This window comes from Amia ocellicauda, chromosome 2 (assembly GCF_036373705.1).
Source record: "Amia ocellicauda isolate fAmiCal2 chromosome 2, fAmiCal2.hap1, whole genome shotgun sequence".
NCBI lineage: Eukaryota > Metazoa > Chordata > Actinopteri > Amiiformes > Amiidae > Amia > Amia ocellicauda.
In genome coordinates, this window is record NC_089851.1 from 36,880,198 (window position 1) to 36,899,744 (window position 19,547).

At 40.2% G+C, this 19,547-nt stretch overlaps 1 protein-coding gene across 3 annotated transcripts in view; it reads right to left on the reverse strand.

The window, feature by feature from the left end:
- LOC136770378 (voltage-dependent L-type calcium channel subunit beta-2) overlaps positions 1-19,547 on the reverse strand; it is a 125,722-nt gene that overhangs the window by 63,305 nt on the left and 42,870 nt on the right. The window contains exon 1 of one of the 3 annotated variants that reach the window (XM_066723392.1): positions 10,060-10,445. The exons of the other annotated variants lie outside the window; for them this stretch is intronic. Coding sequence (XP_066579489.1) covers positions 10,060-10,140 — 81 coding nt within the window. The 5' untranslated portion in view covers positions 10,141-10,445. Of the gene's footprint in view, positions 1-10,059; positions 10,446-19,547 lie in introns of those variants that run through there. 3 annotated transcript variants of the gene reach the window in all.

The following is a 19,547-nucleotide window of genomic DNA, read 5'->3' on the forward strand; positions in this document are numbered from 1 at the left end:
AGGCCATGGCCTAGAATACAAATCCACCATCTATCACTTTCTCGACGTCTGAACTACACCACAGGTGAAGAACTACAACTCCCACCACTCACACACGGCTGGAGGAAACAGATATGTCGCCTGCCTGACAGTATAAAAGGCAGCTGATACGTCTCCAGAGGTCCAGAGAAGTATTGAGTCTAGAGAAAGGACAAGGAGGGTGAAGGATTAGAGGCGCAAGCAGGAATAGTTACTGGTAAGGAAACTCACGGTTAATGACTAGGAGAACCCTGCCCTTGGAAAACAACTACTGCTTAAACGTCCAACTATGAGATCGCCTTGATCCTCTATACTGCTGCCGTTGTTGTTTGTCCTCAAACATCTTTGCTGTCCGACCCCATCAAGAAGGGAGAGCCCCAGTGACAGATGGGGCTCCATCCAAGCTATATCCCAGAGGGTTTCCCCATCTTCTTTTGTCCATCTTTAATCTTATCTTCTTGCAATGTGTCCTGATCATTGTTATTTTAACATTTTAATAACGCATTAACACAAATTCAATTTAATGGCACTAATTGTATTAACGCGCGATTAATGCAGCAGGCATTTTGACCCCTAGCCTAGCCCGTAGTTGGAGAAATGGAGATGCAGCCATAGCAAGCCATAAGACAGGAAAGGATGCAGCAGCGAAAATAAATGGAGAAAGAAAAACGTCTTCTGAACGGAAAATTCATATACAAAACGATGTCTGAAGTTGTCTGCATTGATTGTCGATGTGAATTAAGTTATCACCGCAGCACGTCGAGTTTAAAATATCACTTGATGGCGAAGCATACAACTGATGCAGAGAGCTCTCCTCAGAGCACACTAGATCATTTGCAGCGGAGACGGATGGACAACTCCACAAGCAATAGACTCACCACAGCGATAACTAAATGGGTGGCTAAATAACTAAACGTAAACAGGCTTGTGTAAGTAAATTGCTCAGTGCAAAGAAAGAGAAGTAATGGGAACCTGGTATTTCTATGTTATTTTTTTTCATGTGTCTAATAGACATGAACAAGTTCTTTGAAAAACATCTGTGACCTTTAATACATGTCTAGTCTTCATGCTCTATGTTGAGTATGGTTTCACTAATAACATAGATTTGCATAAAGCATCCATATTTGTCCATGCCCATGTTGATTAGAGTATTAAAAACTTGTAAAGTATTAATTTAAGGTACATTTAGAACAGATAAAAATGTGCAATTAAATTGCGATTAATCATGAGTTATAACTATTTTAATCGCTTGACAGCCCTAATATATATATATATCTTCTTGTTATTCCAAGCACACATCTTCCATGCTTTGTGTCCTTCCTGTCCTTTCTTGGGCCCTGCTTGCACTGGCATTCACTTCTATGATCTCTGTCTCTCTCATATATATATATATATATATACACACACACACACACACACACACACACCTGTTCCTTGGGTTGCTCGGCAGTCCTCAAATGCCCACTAATTCCCATCCAGGAAGTCCTCTATTGCCCCTCAGCAAAGTGATTGATGCTTGGTTTCCTTTTAATCAGTTCCAGTAGTTCCATCTGCTGTTATTGGGGCTCCCTGATTTACCATTCTCTTCAGGTAGGGTAGTGCCCATAGGAAATGGTCCACAATCTTTCAACCATGCCTTCTGCCACCAGCAATCCTGGTTAAAGCCACTTAGTTGCACGGTGAATCAGGCTGAACATTTATGGAGGGACCACAATGGTAAGACACTGCTGCCTAAGCATCTTCTTGTTGAGGGCCTCATATCGACTGCCATGCCCTTCATCTAGGTCCAGGTATGCTTGCTGAGCGTCATGTGTCAAATATATGTGACGCTGGCCCAATGCTTTGTCGGCCAGCATTCTCTTTGAGCTTTCCTTTCAAAGGCAGACAGATAGGCTTCCACATCATCCGTTTCAGTTTTTTTGCACAGATGTATTCCAGCAAAACTGGGTTTTCCAAAAATATGTTGGGGAGGCCGAACCCTTTCCCCGAGTGTGACTGCATTGCTTTTCTCCTGCTCATGCAGCAGTTTACAGTTAAAGGGTTGTTGAGCATGCAAACAGAAAAAAAATGGCAAATTGTTAATTCCACCCCCCCCAAAAAAAAAGTTTTGTTGAGTGATACTTGCCTCAACCAGCTGACGAATGAGGTCCTCCCTTCTGTTCATATCTAAATGTCCCTGTCTGTTCCGCTCTAAAGCCCATGGCCATATTCTCCACCAGCTGTAATACACAGGGAGGCTGGGCGTGTGTGACGTATGGGACCAGGGTTAGACTGACGACAGACAGCGCACACCAGAGACAGGAGTCTAATACAATACAATGTTGTTTTATTGTCAAAGTTTATTGTTTCCAAACAAAATAAACTGAAAATAATCTTAGCCCTGGGAAGGGCATGTGCTACACTGTTATGTAGTAGGTTCCCTGCCTTACTCTCTCGTAAAACAGATTAGGATGTAAGCAAAGTTGTGGGCAAGAAGTCTTTACCAGTGTTGTTATTCTCATACAGTCCAGGATCCAGATACATCCTCCTTGCTTTTTCCCTTTAAGTACTTTGCATTGAGCTGTATGAAGAACATGCTTTATATAGGTAACTGGTTAATTAATTGCAGGTGTGTCTGCAGGTGTGGTAGAGCCGTCATGGCAGCCAGGTGCAGTCTTCCTCCAAACCTCCGGCAGATGGAGTCATCATGCCGAAAAACATCTCCCATCAATTACCAAATCTCTGACTTCCTTACAATACATTATATTATTATTAAACATATCTAATGCCACATCAATAATCCGACACCACCAAGATACTGACAAGATCGAGATCTGCAAACGAGTACGTCAAGGAGACACAATCTATCAAACTCTTTACTGCAACACTTGAAGAATTCAATACTGGAATCAAGATGAACAGAGCTCATTTGAACAAACTAAGACTTGCCGATAACAGTCATCTTAGCAAAAACACCTTCTTCAAAAACACCACATTCAATTCAAAAACTCTCGGATTCAAGTAAGAAAACTGGACTCAAAATGAACTTGAGTCTTGTTCAAAAACTAACAAAATGTAAGTAGATCAAAAGAAAATTTAAGACAAAAGTTATGTTTAACTTAGTCCGCAAGTCAATGCAGGTGGAGATCAAATCAATCAAATGAGTGAAAATGGCAGAGAGAACATTTAGAAAAAATAATGCTGTTGAAAGGAAATCTGCCCATTTGCTTGAAGAGAGAAGTATTTGATCAATGCATACTACCAGTGCTCACTTATGGCTCTGAAACCTAGTCAGTAAATGCAAAAATGATACTGAAACTCCAAACAGCACAAAGAAGCAGGGAAAGATGTAGGCTATACTTGGAATAAAAAGAGGATACAGAAAAACAAATCCATACACCAGAGAAGAAACAAAACTAGGCGACATAATTGAAAGAGTGAACATGTTAAAATGGCAATGGGATGGACACATTGCAAGAAGAACAAAGATGGACAAAAGAAGATATAGAAGGGATCCCAAGAGATTAAAATAGACCTAGAAACTGACATAAAAGATGGGAAGATGAAATAAGAAGCTTTGCTGCCATGACCTGGAAAAGAGAAGCTGTATGTTGAAGCAAGTGGAAACATCTTGGGGAAGCCTTTATCCAGCCATGGATGCAGACACGCACACGCACACACACAAATCTATTTATAGTAAATAAACTAAATACATAGGTCTACATACGTACATACATGTAGTCATTAACATATTGTACATAAAAACACTACACAGCTAAAATGAAAATCGGTCAGCTGAAGAACAATGCGAGTCAGAGAAGCCTATATAGACTACATATAAATATATATAAAAAATAGCTTAAAAAACAAATGTTTTTAAGTATTAAGTACAAGGAAACCCTGAATACGTCTTGAATTTGACTCAATGTGGAGAACAGATGGTTAAGGAAGACCATAATACATTAAATTGACACAGCTGGGAGAGGCTTACATGGAATATTATTGTCCCTAAGGAGTGACTTACAGACAAATAGGAGGTATTTTTCCATACTCCAAAGGATGAAGAATGGAAACAATGATCTTAGATATAGTACCCTTGAAACATTTTCTATAGGAATTGTTTTTTCATAAATTATATACTAACACGCGACATAACTATGAAATGGCCAACTGTTAGGTCAGCAGGTGTTTTTGCCATTTCACTCAATTTGGGAATATTAACCCAATAACACCGTTAACCAGCATCTATGAAAAGATTATATACAGCAACAGAAGTTGAGTGTATTCACTAGTTCAAATTACATCTTGACACCCGGAGCCTTGACTTATTGGCATCAACGGCTGTCAGTCTTCATATGAGAGATGGTGCATCTTCTTTGGCCCCAACGATACAACCTCCTGACACTGACACAGATTTGGTATTGACTCACCTTACAGGAGATCATTCTTTAGGAAAAATTCAATAACTGAGTCATGTAATATCAAATTGCCCCATTTTTAAGCATCACCCTGTTCTGTTCATGTCCTCATTAGCTAACCAACATTAAATTAGTTTCTGAGCCACTGGGCTTATAGTTCAGCCATTCTATGACCAGACACTCCCTCACATAATACATTTTGAAAGCGTGCTTCCAAAACTAAAATGCAGGACCATGCAGTTTGTAGAACCAGGCCCTCATGCAGAAAATAACAGCAAGTTGTTAATTTGGTACTGCTATATATGTAAACAATATTGAAGATGTACTGTACCATAAAAAAGGTGCTTGGGAAGGTTGAATGTTAGTAAAACAGCATTGCAGCAAACTTTTGCTTTCAATTCCTAGCATGTTCTGTTACTACAGATGGTCACACTGGTCTGATCCCATAGTAAGTGTTTCTTTTAGAGCATTTCTCCCAGTATAGTTAGAAAGATTTACGCAACCTCAAAATCTTCAAAGAATATCCATTAGGCTGGTTGAAATGAAATATCTACAACACCAATTCCACACATCCACTTCTATAAACTATGAATTCCTGCATTCTATCACACACACCCATTGCCAAGCAAGTAAAGCCAAAGCTTCATATAACCAATGACTCATGTCAAGCCTACATTTGGGCTGTAAACTACTGAAACTTGAAATCTAAAACAATATATTAGATGGTGTATTACACGATGCAATAGCTATTAACAAGGTTTATATTCGTTACACATTGGCACCTGTTCTTTGAAATATTCTTTCCTCTTAAATGTATATATACACTCACCTAAAGGATTATTAGGAACACCATACTAATACTGTGTTTGACCCCCTTTCGCCTTCAGAACTGCCTTAATTCTACGTGGCATTGATTCAACAAGGTGCTGAAAGCATTCTTTACAAATGTTGGCTCATATTGATAGGATAGCATCTTGCAGTTGATGGAGATTTGTGAGATGCACATCCAGGGCACGAAGCTCCCGTTCCACCACATCCCAAAGATGCTCTATTGGGTTGAGATCTGGTGACTGTGGGGGCCAGTTTAGTACAGTGAACTCATTGTCATGTTCAAGAAACCAATTTGAAATGATTCGACCTTTGTGACATGGTGCATTATCCTGCTGGAAGTAGCCATCAGAGGATGGGTACATGGTGGTCATAAAGGGATGGACATGGTCAGAAACAATGCTCAGGTAGGCCGTGGCATTTAAACGATGCCCAATTGGCACTAAGGGGCCTAAAGTGTGCCAAGAAAACATCCCCCACACCATTACACCACCACCACCAGTCTGAACAGTGGTAACAAGGCATGATGGATCCATGTTCTCATTCTGTTTACGCCAAATTCTGACTCTACCATCTGAATGTCACAACAGAAATCGAGACTCATCAGACCAGGCAACATTTTTCCAGTCTTCAACTGTCCAATTTTGGTGAGCTTGTGCAAATTGTAGCCTCTTTTTCCTATTTGTAGTGGAGATGAGTGGTACCCGGGTGGGGTCTTCTGCTGTTGTAGCCCATCCGCCTCAAGGTTGTACGTGTTGTGGCTTCACAAATGCTTTGCTGCATACCTCGGTTGTAACGAGTGGTTATTTCAGTCAAAGTTGCTCTTCTATCAGCTTGAATCAGTTGGCCCATTCTCCTCTGACCTCTAGCATCAACAAGGCTTTTTCTCCCACAGGACTGCCGCATACTGGATGTTTTTCCCTTTTCACACCATTCTTTGTAAACCCTAGAAATGGTTGTGCGTGAAAATCCCAGTAACTGAGCAGATTGTGAAATAATCAGACCGGCCCGTCTGGCACCAACAACCATGCCACCCTCAAAATTGCTTAAATCACCTTTCTTTCCCATTCAGACATTCAGTTTGGAGTTCAGGAGATTGTCTTGACCAGGACCACACCCCTAAATGCATTGAAGCAACTGCCATGTGATTGGTTGGTTTTGCATTGCATTAATGAGAAATTGAACAGGTGTTCCTAATAATCCTTTAGGTGAGTGTATATATACTCCGATCAGCCATAACATTATGACCACCTGCCTAATATTGTGTAGGTCCCCCTTTTGCAGCCAAAACAGCCTTGACCCATCGAGGCATGGACTCCACTAGACCTCTGAAGGTGTGCTGTGGTATCTGGCACCAAGATGTCAGCAGCAGATCCTTTAAGGCCTGTAAGTTGCGAGGTGGGGCCTCCATGGATTGGACTTGTTTGTCCAGCACATCCCACAGATGCTCGATTGGATTGAGATCTGGGGAATTTGGAGGCCAAGTCAACACCTTGAACTCGTGAGTCATCAGACCAGGCCACCTTCTTCCATTGCTCCGTGGTCCAGTTCTGATGCTCACGTGCCCATTGTAGGCGCTTTCGGCAGTGGACAGGGGTCAGCATGGGCACCCTGACTGGTCTGCGGCTACGCAGCCCCATACGCAACAAACTGCGATGCACTGTGTGTTCTGACACCTTTCTATCAGAACCAGAATTCACTTTTTCAGCAATTTGAGCTACAGTAGCTCGTCTGTTGGATCGGACCACACGGGCCAGCCTTCGCTCCCCACGTGCATCAATGAGCCTTGGCCGCCCGTGGCCCTGTCACCGGTTCACCACTTTTCCTTCCTTGGACCACTTCTGATAGGTACTGACCACTACAGACCGGGAACACCCCACAAGAGCTGCAGTTTTGGAGATGCTCTGACCCAGTCGTCTAGCCATTGCAATTTGGCCCTTGTCAAAGTCGCTCAGATCCTTACGCTTGCCCATTTTTCCTGCTTCTAACACATCAACGTTGAGGACAAAATGTTCACTTGCTGCCTAATATATCCCACCCACTGACAGGTGCCATGATAACGAGATTATCAGTGTTATTCACTTCACCTGTCAGTGCTCATAATGTTATGGCTGATCAGTGTATATACACATTAGATTTAAAAAGTGTTCTTCTTATGTTACACGACAAACTGTGAAACATAGAATATGGCTTACAAATAACTGAATTAAAACAGTGATGGGGTGTAACCTTTCGACTGGTACTCCACAGAAATCACTTTGCCCATACTGAACTATACAAGTGCAAACCAAACCAAACTAAACTATAAGGAAGGCCTTCCCTAGGTCTGTCATGTGGCTGGGTGTTCCCCTAAATTAGCTAACTGACCAAGCACAGAGAGCACAGAATGGACCACATGAACCAACGCAAGCTTCTTCCTTCCTTCTTAAGAGCGGTCACTAACTGGCAACAGGAGGTGTGCGTGCAGAGGAAATCTCTGTATAGATACAGACAGGAATCTCCTGGGACACAAACTAGCAATGCAACCATTGATTTCAACCCAATGTTATACTTGAAATCAGGATTGACAAAAAATAAGAATTAAATGCACAAGATGCACATCACAATAAAACTTAACATTAAACAGGCTAAAACTGCTTTGAAGGGAAAATGCCTTAATCCTCAAATTGATTTTAATCTTGACTGTACCTCAACTAACCAGACTGGCTATGGTTTGGTAGATATGGAAACTTACTGTAAAGAGTAATTGGCTCACCATTTAATTTACCTAATGCAAACGTGGCTGTTGGGCCGTGCCAGTGAGGAGACGGACTGTTGGAAATGGGTGGAAGAGTCCTGGCTGCTGATTAATATGAGAGGAGCTGCTTTCTAATCTCTGGACTCCATCTGTTTTTAGCGAACATTCACTGATGACCTGGCTCGAGAAACCACACAGTCACTAAGACCTCCCCATGCCAAGCAGGAACCACAGGAATGTAGTTCAAATCTTGCTGTAAGCTTCTTATTGCCAATCAGGCATAATATGGGACTCTGGAATGAAACCTGGCCTCATTTTTGGGAGACGTAGCAAAACAGGGAAAAGAAAAGCGGGGGAAAAAGGAAAATGTACACTATCTGCAGAACATATTGAGGAACTGTTCAACTATCTCAAAGCACTTTCACACTCTGGGTATAAATGTTACCATTCTTGTCTGCTGTATTGTGAAACAAGTAACTTCAAGATACATTTGACTATATTCAACTTTTATTCTATGCCTGACATAAAACTATTACAGATCTGTCTCTCTGCCTATGTATACCACCTAAGAGTTTCATAAAATAATATTGAATGAGGTCCCAAAGACAAGAAAAACAAGACTGGAAATATATCAAAAGAGACAGAAGCTGCTTGAGATACAATCCACACAAAGCAGGAAGCCATATCCAATTCAAATTGAGTAAGTTCACCTGATACTCCAATATCAATCTTCATTACACAGTTGTACACTATATTACCTGGACAGAACTGATACAGAGGGGATTTAAAAACTATTCCATCACTTTCATATTTGAACAGGGGGGAAAAAATACCTTTTGGCATATTTGCTCTTAGGGATGAGGATAAATTTTATAAAGTAGGTATGTAATAGTTACATAATTTCTAAATCTCACTATGTTATTCTAAGCCTTGCTCTGATATTAATAACCAGTGTGTTAGGGGATCCACTGGAATATTTGCGTCTGCGCTGAAATGTACAGCTTTCACCATCAAACCAAGTATATCCTCCTCTTTATTTTGGCCGAGTTCAACTTGACTAGACTGAACTAACGATTGTGATGAATTGGTTCAAGTTAACGTGTTTCAGGTGTCCACTAACGATTTAATCTGCAGAACAATGACTCTCCATGTCTAAGGTTCCAGACTCCGAGATCACACCATTTATTAACACTGCTACCGTTTACAAGAAATGTCAACCAAAAGAAAATCAAAAACTACACTATAAAATGACCAAATACTTGGGCAAAATCTTTAAAATATAACGTTTTTTTACTTCATGTAAGGCCTTACATGAGACCTACTTAATTCAAGGCTAAATGCTATGGACGGTTTGTTATAAAATTTTATTTTTTAAGCTTAAATAAGACAACATAAAATCAAGGTAACATGTAGTGTTACTTTTGCAAGTCTTAATCTGTTCATTCATATATATTATTACATAATGTTGTTGGGATTTTTGAAGTGTCATTATCATCTGCATTGAAAGAAAACACAAATCAAACGATTACTTTAAGTATTTATAGTATTCTAGAGTAAAACAACAAATGTATACCAATAGTCATATGTATGGAACTTCAGAGTACAACCTTAATACTCTGGGCCACACTGAACACTAAACAGATATACAACTGAAACATGAAATTATATTTTTGATCAGTCAAATAAACAAACAGCACATTGCTGTTGTCGGCCGATTAGACATTTTGACTGTTTTGATTTTGAACATGTGCAATGTTGTGTCAAAGTCAAACTAGTCAAAGAACACCAACCACTTGAAGAGCACTTCTCTAGTCACAATTCACATCTTACACAACTCAGCTGTTAGACACTTGTCCTTTCCTTCCATTTAACAGATCAACTTTTTAAACATGGAGAAATAGACCAACACCTCTTGTCACAGTTTTAACTAACTGGAGGATTACAGAAAGCATCCTACAAAGTCAACATACAGGCGATTATGAAAATAGAGGTCTTGAAAGGAAGCAAGTAGCAGAGCAGCAAAAGGAAACACTTGAGATTCCCCCCTACACCAATGTCAAACCAGATACCCGTACTTACCCAGGAGACATTTTTACTCTTGGGCGTTTTAAGCATGGCAACATGCGGCGTTAGAATAACCAAGAACAGCCCGACCAGCATGGAAGGGAGTATCCGCTTCTCAAGACTTCACCAAAATCCGTGCAGCGTCTTCCTCAGGCAGGTAAGTGCAGGGTAGGTATCAGGCGACACGCTAGCCAGTTGAGCCATTAGTTTCAGCACTAACATTCAAATCCAAATCCTGAAATAACACCAACATCTGCTTGGCGTGCCAGACATCCAATTAAAACTGCAAGCAACGGCACAAAAACAGAGCGAAAACGGCACAGCGTTTTCCCCGGTGCAAGTCGACCTTGGCAGAAGAAACCAAAAGTTGCATCTTCTTCTTTTTCTGTCTTCTTACTCTTCTTTTCCCTTGCTTCCTTCCGTCCTTCTCGCACCAGAGGATTATGTATTCACAATCTGTATGAATATGCAACGTCACATTAGCTGTGACCCTCCTGCCGTGCCGAAGCAGTACCCAATCACTCACCAAGCTTTAATGAAAGCTTTGAGGCTGGGCTTACGAGAGCATTAAGACATAAATACCAAAGGGAATAGCATTGGGAGGACCTTGAGGACCTGCAACTGGCAGCAGGTGGCCTGTTGCGGCTCACAGGCTCAGATCAGATCGCAATCTCCAGCAGCCTAACCATGAAGACAGCGCAACAACCAGCCAGTCAAAAGCAGCTCCTGACTAAACTGAAATAATAAATCCAAACAGGTATCTCTGTGTGCTGTTCACTCCTATGTAGACTCCCTCCCTTGCCGCTGCTGTTGATGTTCCTTTATTTTATTAATATCTTATTGTTTTTTTTGTGTTGGTCCCTGTTCTTGCCTGCTGCCTGTTACACACAGCACCTGTTGCCTAATGAAAGACAGGTAACCTAACAACCAATTACATTTGAGTAGGAGGCAAAGAAAAACCACTGGGAAGGAAGAGCAGTGGGACCAGAAATCCGTTTCCCTGCCCGTGTGTGTGCGTGTGTGTGTGTACTCTCTCTCTATCCCTCCCTCTCTCTCTCCATCTATCCCTCCCTCTCTGCCCTTCTGTCCTTTTGCTTTTACCTCATGTCAATCTAGATTACCTAAGCAGATCCAGGCTAAATTTTGCAACTATCACTAGTGATTAGTGTGAGTTGATTGAAATCGGATTATGCGACTGGGGCATGGGGCATCGGCCTCCTTCCTCAGCCAGCAGGCCCAGTACTACAATGTTGGAAAGCATGTGTTGCTCCATGGCTTGCGTCCCTCCCAGCCCCGACCACCACCTACTCCCACATCCCACACCCCCCTTGCAGTGAAAGATGGCAGCTTGTGGAACAGGCCGTTCTCAAAGGAAACGGACACTGACGAGTCACAATCCAGAAGAAAAAAAAGCTTTGTTTGTTGTTTTAATCGTAACATTTGCATAGTGGTGACCAAAATAATTGAGGGAGCTTTTAAAATATAAGACTACGAGAAACGGACCCTAAATGCAAAATGCAATAAAAGACTTTAATCATGAAATATGCAAAACTAACAAATATCACGTCAGACTGGCATGGTAAATAATATATTATATATATTTTATAATTATTTTTTTACCTGACTTATATTAAAAACCTGAGTATATTAAATAAATAAGAAAATAGCACACACGTTTGGGCCGCTTAGCTTCAATAGAGCTGTGGGAAACCGGATGTGTGTGTGTGTGTATATATATAAATCCGTATTCACATATGTTTTTAGTATGTAATTCAAACATTTCATTAAAACTAGGTAACTATTACTTACTATTACATTCGCTTCCATTGCTTTAAAAAAATCTTAATATAGCGAGTGTAACATTCAAAAATGTAACTCCACGAACCCATCTGTTTGTAAAATAAACATGCAACTTTATAAGCTGTTGAATCTCCTGATTAAGGACCTCAAAAATATAAATTTACTAACATAAGCACAAATTATTCGATAGTAATACACCACAGAGACACATTTGCTCCCACCTCTTCATTTCTTCTCCTGCCTTACTTTAATAAATGAAGAAGGCGATTGGCCGAATAAGAAATAACTGATGAGTGTCTTCTGCAAGTGACTGGCTGCATGAAACAATTACAGTTACTCCTCCCACATTCCATGGTTTCCGGGTCTGCAGTTATACATACCTGCATACAAATTACAAAAACTCAAAACTCGCGATAAACATTTTGCATTTTGCAAAAAAAAATATATATCGAGTATATCGCAAAAACTCAATATATCGCCCAGCCGTATCAACAATAATTCAATATAAAAATCTTAATCTGTGGAACATAAAAATATATAATACTTAGGTGACATAACTATAGCTACCTACACAATTTCTCAGAAATTAATAAAGAAAAGTCTAGAGAGACTTATGATCAGAAAAGTATTTACCATAATTTTATTCTGTACATGAATTTCCATTCTTTTCGTGCGCTATATGTAACCTTTGCATAGGATAAACATGTGAATAAGGACTTCAATATTTGATGACTTCATTATGGCAATCCCTTCTGGGGCTTACCTTTCCAGCTAACTGTAGAAGAAGCAGCTGAGACTACTCTGGATCTTGTGATTACATTACAAAGTCTCGAAATACAGAATCTTTGTGTGTGTGAGAGAAATATATTACACAAAAAGTTTACTAATTCTGCACTATAAAACAGTCTATATGGTTTTTAACATCCCCTGTCAGTCCCGGAGTTCAATTTTGAATAATTTATATAAAAAAAAACATGATCTGTCTCAACTGCTTTTCTAAACTTATGATGTACTCACATAATTGACTTGGATCTCTAGGACATGCAACCTGAAAGAGTGCTTTTATATCTATACTGCATCCTTTGAAAGCTGAAATTCAATTTAGGAATATGGTCAAATATCATCTCCAATATTATGTCAACAAACCACCTCTTGGAGCCTATTATAAAGATTGCTTGAGCAGCTGATGTTAATAGCCCTGCCCTTAAAAGGCATATTAATCCTAATGCTTTTTATATATCCCTGATGGTTAATAATCACTCTCCTTTACTGCATGACAGATTCAAAACCTCAGTGCTGACAACTGTGTGAAGGCACATTTCAGGTAGTCAGTATTTACCAGATACCACACAATAAGCAACTCAGTATTCATAGGTCATATTTGCAGTACTGAAGAGAATAAATGCTTTAAAAGGTGTTAATTTCTCAAACTATCTAATTGCCCGAGAACAGATTAACAGGGTTTATCTTTTGTTTTTGCTTTTAATGAATTGTCACATAAATGTCAGTTAAGTTTTTCACTTTAAGAATGATGTTTGGTAATGAAACAAAGTTAGCGTTTCAACTCTGTAATGCTTTTGCTTCCAAACAGATTAGAATTATGATGATGGAGTGTTACAATTCAGAAATAATCACAGCAAGGGGACACTGTGCTCCAGTAAAAACCCAGCTGTATAAATGGGTAGTTGTAAGTAAAAATAATGTGATATGTAACAATTGTAAGTAGCCCTGGATAATGGCATCTGCTAATATATATATTATTATTATTATTATTATTATTATTATTATTATTATTATTATTATTATACTGAATAGTTACAGTGAGTGAAATAAGTATTTGATCCCCTATCAATCAGCAAGATTTCTGGCTCCCAGGTGTCTTTTATACAGGTAATGAGCTGAGATTAGGAGCACTCTCTTAAAGGGAGTGCTCCTAATCTCAGCTCGTTACCTGTATAAAAGACACCTGTCCACAGAAGCAATCAATCAATCAGATTCCAAACTCTCCACCATGGCCAAGACCAAAGAGCTGTCCAAGGATGTCAGGGACAAGATTGTAGACCTACACAAGGCTGGAATGGGCTACAAGACCATCGCCAAGCAGCTTGATGAGAAGGTGACAACAGTTGGTGCGATTATTCGCAAATGGAAGAAACACAAAATAACTGTCAGTCTCCCTCGGTCTGGGGCTCCATGCAAGATCTCACCTCGTGGAGTTTCAATGATCATGAGAACGGTGAGGAATCAGCCTAGAACTACACGGGAGGATCTTGTTAATGATCTCATGGCAGCTGGGACCATAGTCACCAAGAAAACAATTGGTAACACACTACATTGTGAAGGACTGAAATCCTGCAGCGCCTGCAAGGTCCCCCTGCTCAAGAAAGCACATGTACAGGTCCATCTGAAGTTTTCCAATGAACATCTGAATGATTCAGAGGAGAACTGGGTGAAAGTGTGGTCAGATGAGACCAAAATCGAGCTCTTTGGCATCAACTCAACTCGCCGTGTTTGGAGGAGGAGGAATGACCCCAAGAACACCATCCCCACCGTCAAACATGGAGGTGGAAACATTATGCTTTGGGGGTGTTTTTCTGCTAAGGGGACAGGACAACTGCACCGCATCAAAGGGACGATGGACGGGGCCATGTACCATCAAATCTTGGGTGAGAACCTCCTTCCCTCAGCCAGGGCATTGAAAATGGGTCGTGGATGGGTATTCCAGCATGACATTGACCCAAAACACACAGCCAAGGCAACAAAGGAGTGGCTCAAGAAGAAGCACATTAAGATCCTGGAGTGGCCTAGCCAGTCTTCAGACCTTAATCCCATAGAAAATCTGTGGAGGGAGCTGAAGGTTCGAGTTGCCAAACGTCAGCCTCGAAACCTTAATGACTTGGAGAGGATCTGCAAAGAGGAGTGGGACAAAATCCCTCCTGAGATGTGTGCAAACTGGTGGCCAACTACAAGAAACGTCTGACCTCTGTGATTGCCAACAAGGGTTTTGACACCAAGTACTAAGTCGAAGGGGTCAAATACTTATTTCCCTCATTAACATGCAAATCAATTTATAACTTTTTTGAAATGCGTTTTTCTGGATTTTTTTGTTTTTATTCTGTCTCTCACTGTTAAAATACACCTACCATTAAAATTATAGACTGATCATTTCTTTGTCAGTGGGCAAACGTACAAAATCAGCAGGGGATCAAATACTTTTTTCCCCTCACTGTACAAAAACAACAAAAAAGATGGGGGACTTACCAACCAACAGTATATTTCCAAGCACCGTTTTTTTTTAGTTTCCACTAATACTTTGTAAACATAAATTACAACTTTACTTCTCAATACTCTACTAATTGTCTGCAACTTAAAAACCCTGGATTTAATAATTCACTGTAAAGGCTGTTATTAAACCCAATAAGGAGATTCATTTAAAACGCATGCCACAGACTGCAGATTCCTCTAAATAATTAATACCCGTATTCTTCAATGGTCAAATTCAACATATTCTGTTACCAATTTGGTGTTGCATTTAGATTAACCTGTTAAAAATGTACTGAGATATGGAATCAACTGTTTGATTTTCAATCTTCATTATGTGAATACCAAAACATTGTTGTCAATTGTGCGTATACATACGTGGAAAGGGGTTGTTGGTACTGATTTACTCAAATGTACACATGTTGAAATGGAAAAAATATATATAATAATACAAATAATTCAAACTGCACTTTGGAAGCTAAGAGAGACTTGTAAGAAGCCTGGCAACCTCTGACTCATTTTTACCAGCTCCTTTCTCATTGAAGTTCAAGAGGTGTGCCCTATCAAAACATGAAACAGTATTATATTGCATACAACTGTTGCCCAGGAATACTGTGCAGTTGCCTAGTATAAGGGGAGACGCACCTACAGTGTTGTGTGAAAGCCCATTCTGTTGAATTGTGTCACTGGCTGGTAACAATGCCTCACTGAGGGAAAGCAGCAGCTGGTGAATTGGGCTGCCCCCCACCCCCCGGTGCTCTGCTCTTGTATATAATCTCGTCTTCATCGAAGCAGCCAAAAGAGCTGGAGCAGATCCAGACACGTGCCCCACCAAGGCAGATTACACTTATTCCCGGCACACGTGTGGCTTCTGTCTGCTGTACAGTGCCGTTCCACTGGCACGACTACAGCGCTCCAAGATCGAAAGTCAAGCAGACCAAAACAAACAACCCCCCCCACCCACAGACAACTGCCACCTGAAACAGAATTGTGAATGTTGTGCAGATAAAATGGCTTTTAAATTCATCTATTTTTCAGATTTGACGGTTTTGTTTTGGTCTCTAATATCTAAATATGTTTGGTATGTTTGTGAAACTGTAGAATAAAATGTAAAATGGCCACACAAACCTAGTAACTTCCTGGATTTTTGTTTTTGTTTGTTTATTTCCAAAATGATACATAATTTTAATGTTCCAAATGCTGAATGGGTTTAGTGTTCTAGAACAGTGGTTCTCAATCCTTTTCCTGGAGGACCACTCAGTTAGAACAAATACCAGCAGGGTAGGGGGTCCTCCAGGACAGGATTGAAAACCACTACTCTAGAACAGTCTCACAATATTTGTGTGTGGTGGTGTGGCTGCAGCTTACAACTGTAGGCTTGTCTAATAGTCATTTGAATAAGAGTGACTAAGATGTGTGTGCAGAGCGCTGTGAACACCAGAGGTCCCCTCCTGTGTTGATATGTTGGACCCTCATCCCATTTCAAGGCTTTAGCCAAGGCAGCCACAACACTGTTGAAGCAGTGGCCTGATGTGCTAGACCCAGCACCACAGGATTGCAAAGCCAATAATGCAAGTGTGTTTTCACGAGAGGCTGCCTCTGATGATGGCCCGTTCTCCTGCATACGCTGCGCAAAGAGCATTTTGGGACAGCTGAATCAGGTGTTACTGGTGGCCTGCCACACAGAGAGCCTCGGTGTCATGCAATAAAAGGCAAATAGATTTTCAATTACATAAGAGATCTTATCTGAGTCAACTAATACCTTGTTTCCAGCTGCTCAAAATTCCATGAAAAATTCATGGCCCATAACCTGCTGTAAGTTCACGTTGCATTGGTGCTTCTTCCAGTGTGTGTGGGGAAAACACCACCACCAACTGTCTGTCCAGCCTAGCTTTTAGAGACAGACAAGCACTATAGAAGGAAGAAAGTGATTTGGGATTTGTTTCCTATTTAGGGTCCTTCCCCAGTTTATGATTTCACTGTTAAACATGTTTTGTGCTGCCACACAGCTATAGAAAAATCAGTATTTTAAGTTGTACGTATTTTAGTTTACTGTTGTTAATTTTATTAACAACAAATGTATATTGAATTAGTGCATAGACTGCATGGATTCTTCAAAACACATCTAATAATTTTCTCACTATCACTCTATAGCTGCCAAATCTCCCACATTATGTATGCAGCCAATGTTTTTTGGAGTGTCTAGGCCCCCTGCTTTCCTAAATTAGAAATATATCAATAATACCTCATTCCAAATTTCATTGCATGCATGCTACCGTTTATACATCATGGTACTTTGATCAGCGCAAGTGTGGAAAATGTGAAATAATGAAATTAGATTTATTTATCCATCAGTGGCATATTTGGAGAAGAAACCGATAACCAGATGCAATTTTACAATAATAATGCGAGAACTGCACACAGGTTTTCTCCTCTAAAGATATGATATTGGGATCATGTTCCTGTCTGTACAATCACCCTACAAATTCACTTTCTACAGAGGCTGCATCTCCTGCAGATACACTTCCTATAGAAAGCCCTGAAAATCTCTCAGCTGCTTTAGCACTAAGGTACTGAAACCCAAACTGGAGTCTGTGTTCCGTCATCATTTATAGTTTCCTAGAGCATGAATGAAAATATTCCGCCTTTCTTATTTAGTTTCAGAGTTGAGTACACCATTTGTTTTTTATTATTTCAATGGTTAGGCTGTATTTATCTCTGCTTTATACTGTGGTATGAATAACAGCCTTATGCACGAGTTGATACATCAGGACCTGCATTCATGCACAATTTTTGACTTATCCAAATTATTGCGTTTTTTAATATAATAACCCGGGCCTGGACTATCGAGTTGCTTTTCGACATACAGTTTACACAACTGAATGACTGGAGTGGTCATCTTTAATACACTATTCATTCTCACAGGGTCAGAAGACAAAAGCAGGAAGAATGGACCAATGTCTAAAACAAAAAAAGGAAAGTGGGCTGATATTGTAAATCTCCTTCACTTAAACCATTCTGTTGATCTTGGAAACATGCATTCATAAGTGATTATGTATACACTCATTCACATTAATACATACAATAGCAGACCAAAGGTGGAAAGTGATCAACTGTGCTTTTTATTATCAAATGGTATCACTGCCAGTGACAGATTGTTGTGGCACTTCTGTGCTGTGTAGAGAGATGCTGTCAAGAGACGAAAGGTTTGCAGCAACCCGGGAAAGAGCCAGCCTCACATACTTGGGCTTGTGATTTATTTAGTCCTAACTTGCAATGGGGATTACCTCTCACAAAATAATACGCATACAGGGGCTCCAATCCTGTTTGGGGTGCAGACTGCCGAAAGGACCCCTGCGCTTCTCTATTCATAGGCCCAGACTATGCATGAATACCGTGCAAGCCTAAAACCCCTTGCCGGTAGTCACTTATCCCCACCTGTGCAAACTACGTGACAGATAACATAACCCAGTAACAAAAACAGATGAACAAGACTAATCATGTACAGCTCTCCCTATAAGTGTACCCCCTCCACATGCTACAGTATAGGAGGCAATCTTTAGCCTCTTACAGTTCCTGCACCTACAATAGACAGTAGTGTTTCAATATGGATCGGCAGCTGGTTGTCATGTTTTACACATGCCCTTCTATAAGACCTTGTAGATCATCAATAAACATGCTTCAGCATGAATGAAGTACAGCTGACTGCTCTCTCAGTATGAAACAAGTTGGGTACAGAAAAGTCTACAGGTCTGGTTTTGTCCACAGTTTGCAATGTTTACAATAAAAAATATATATAATATAATCAAATATTCTTACCCAAACAAGTTTTTGAAATGGCTGCTTTTGGTGTGGAGGCATATCTAATGGTTTGGACTTTGGCTGTTGCTTTTTGTACTATATGGTTACATTTTGGACGACATGGTACTGCTAGATTTGAATTTTATGATAGAGGCCTATATTAACAGTATAAAACACCACGTAACAAAGCTGGAAGTGTTACTCTGGTGTGGGGAGAAAACCCTGCAAACATTTGAGATAGATATAGTAACTTAAGCCACCTGCAGTGGAAACGCCACAGTTTGCATTTTTTGTCTGGCAATTTGGAAAAGTATACACTGCCCTTTATTATAAAACAATAATATAATGAAGTAAACCACAATACATCATTTTAATTATTACTTCTTTCTGACACAGTAGTATGTTTAGCATTGCAAGATGTAGTGGTTAGGGCTCTGAAGCAAAGGGTTGTGGGTCCAATCCCAGCTGGGGGCATTTCTGTTATACCCCTGAGCAAGATACTTTAACTAGATTGCTCCAGTAAATGCCCAGCTGTATAAATGGGTAAATGTAAAATATAGTGTGATATCTTGTAACACTTGTAAGTCACCCTGGATAAGGGTGTCTGCTAAGAAATATAGTAATAGGAGGTATATTTTTAA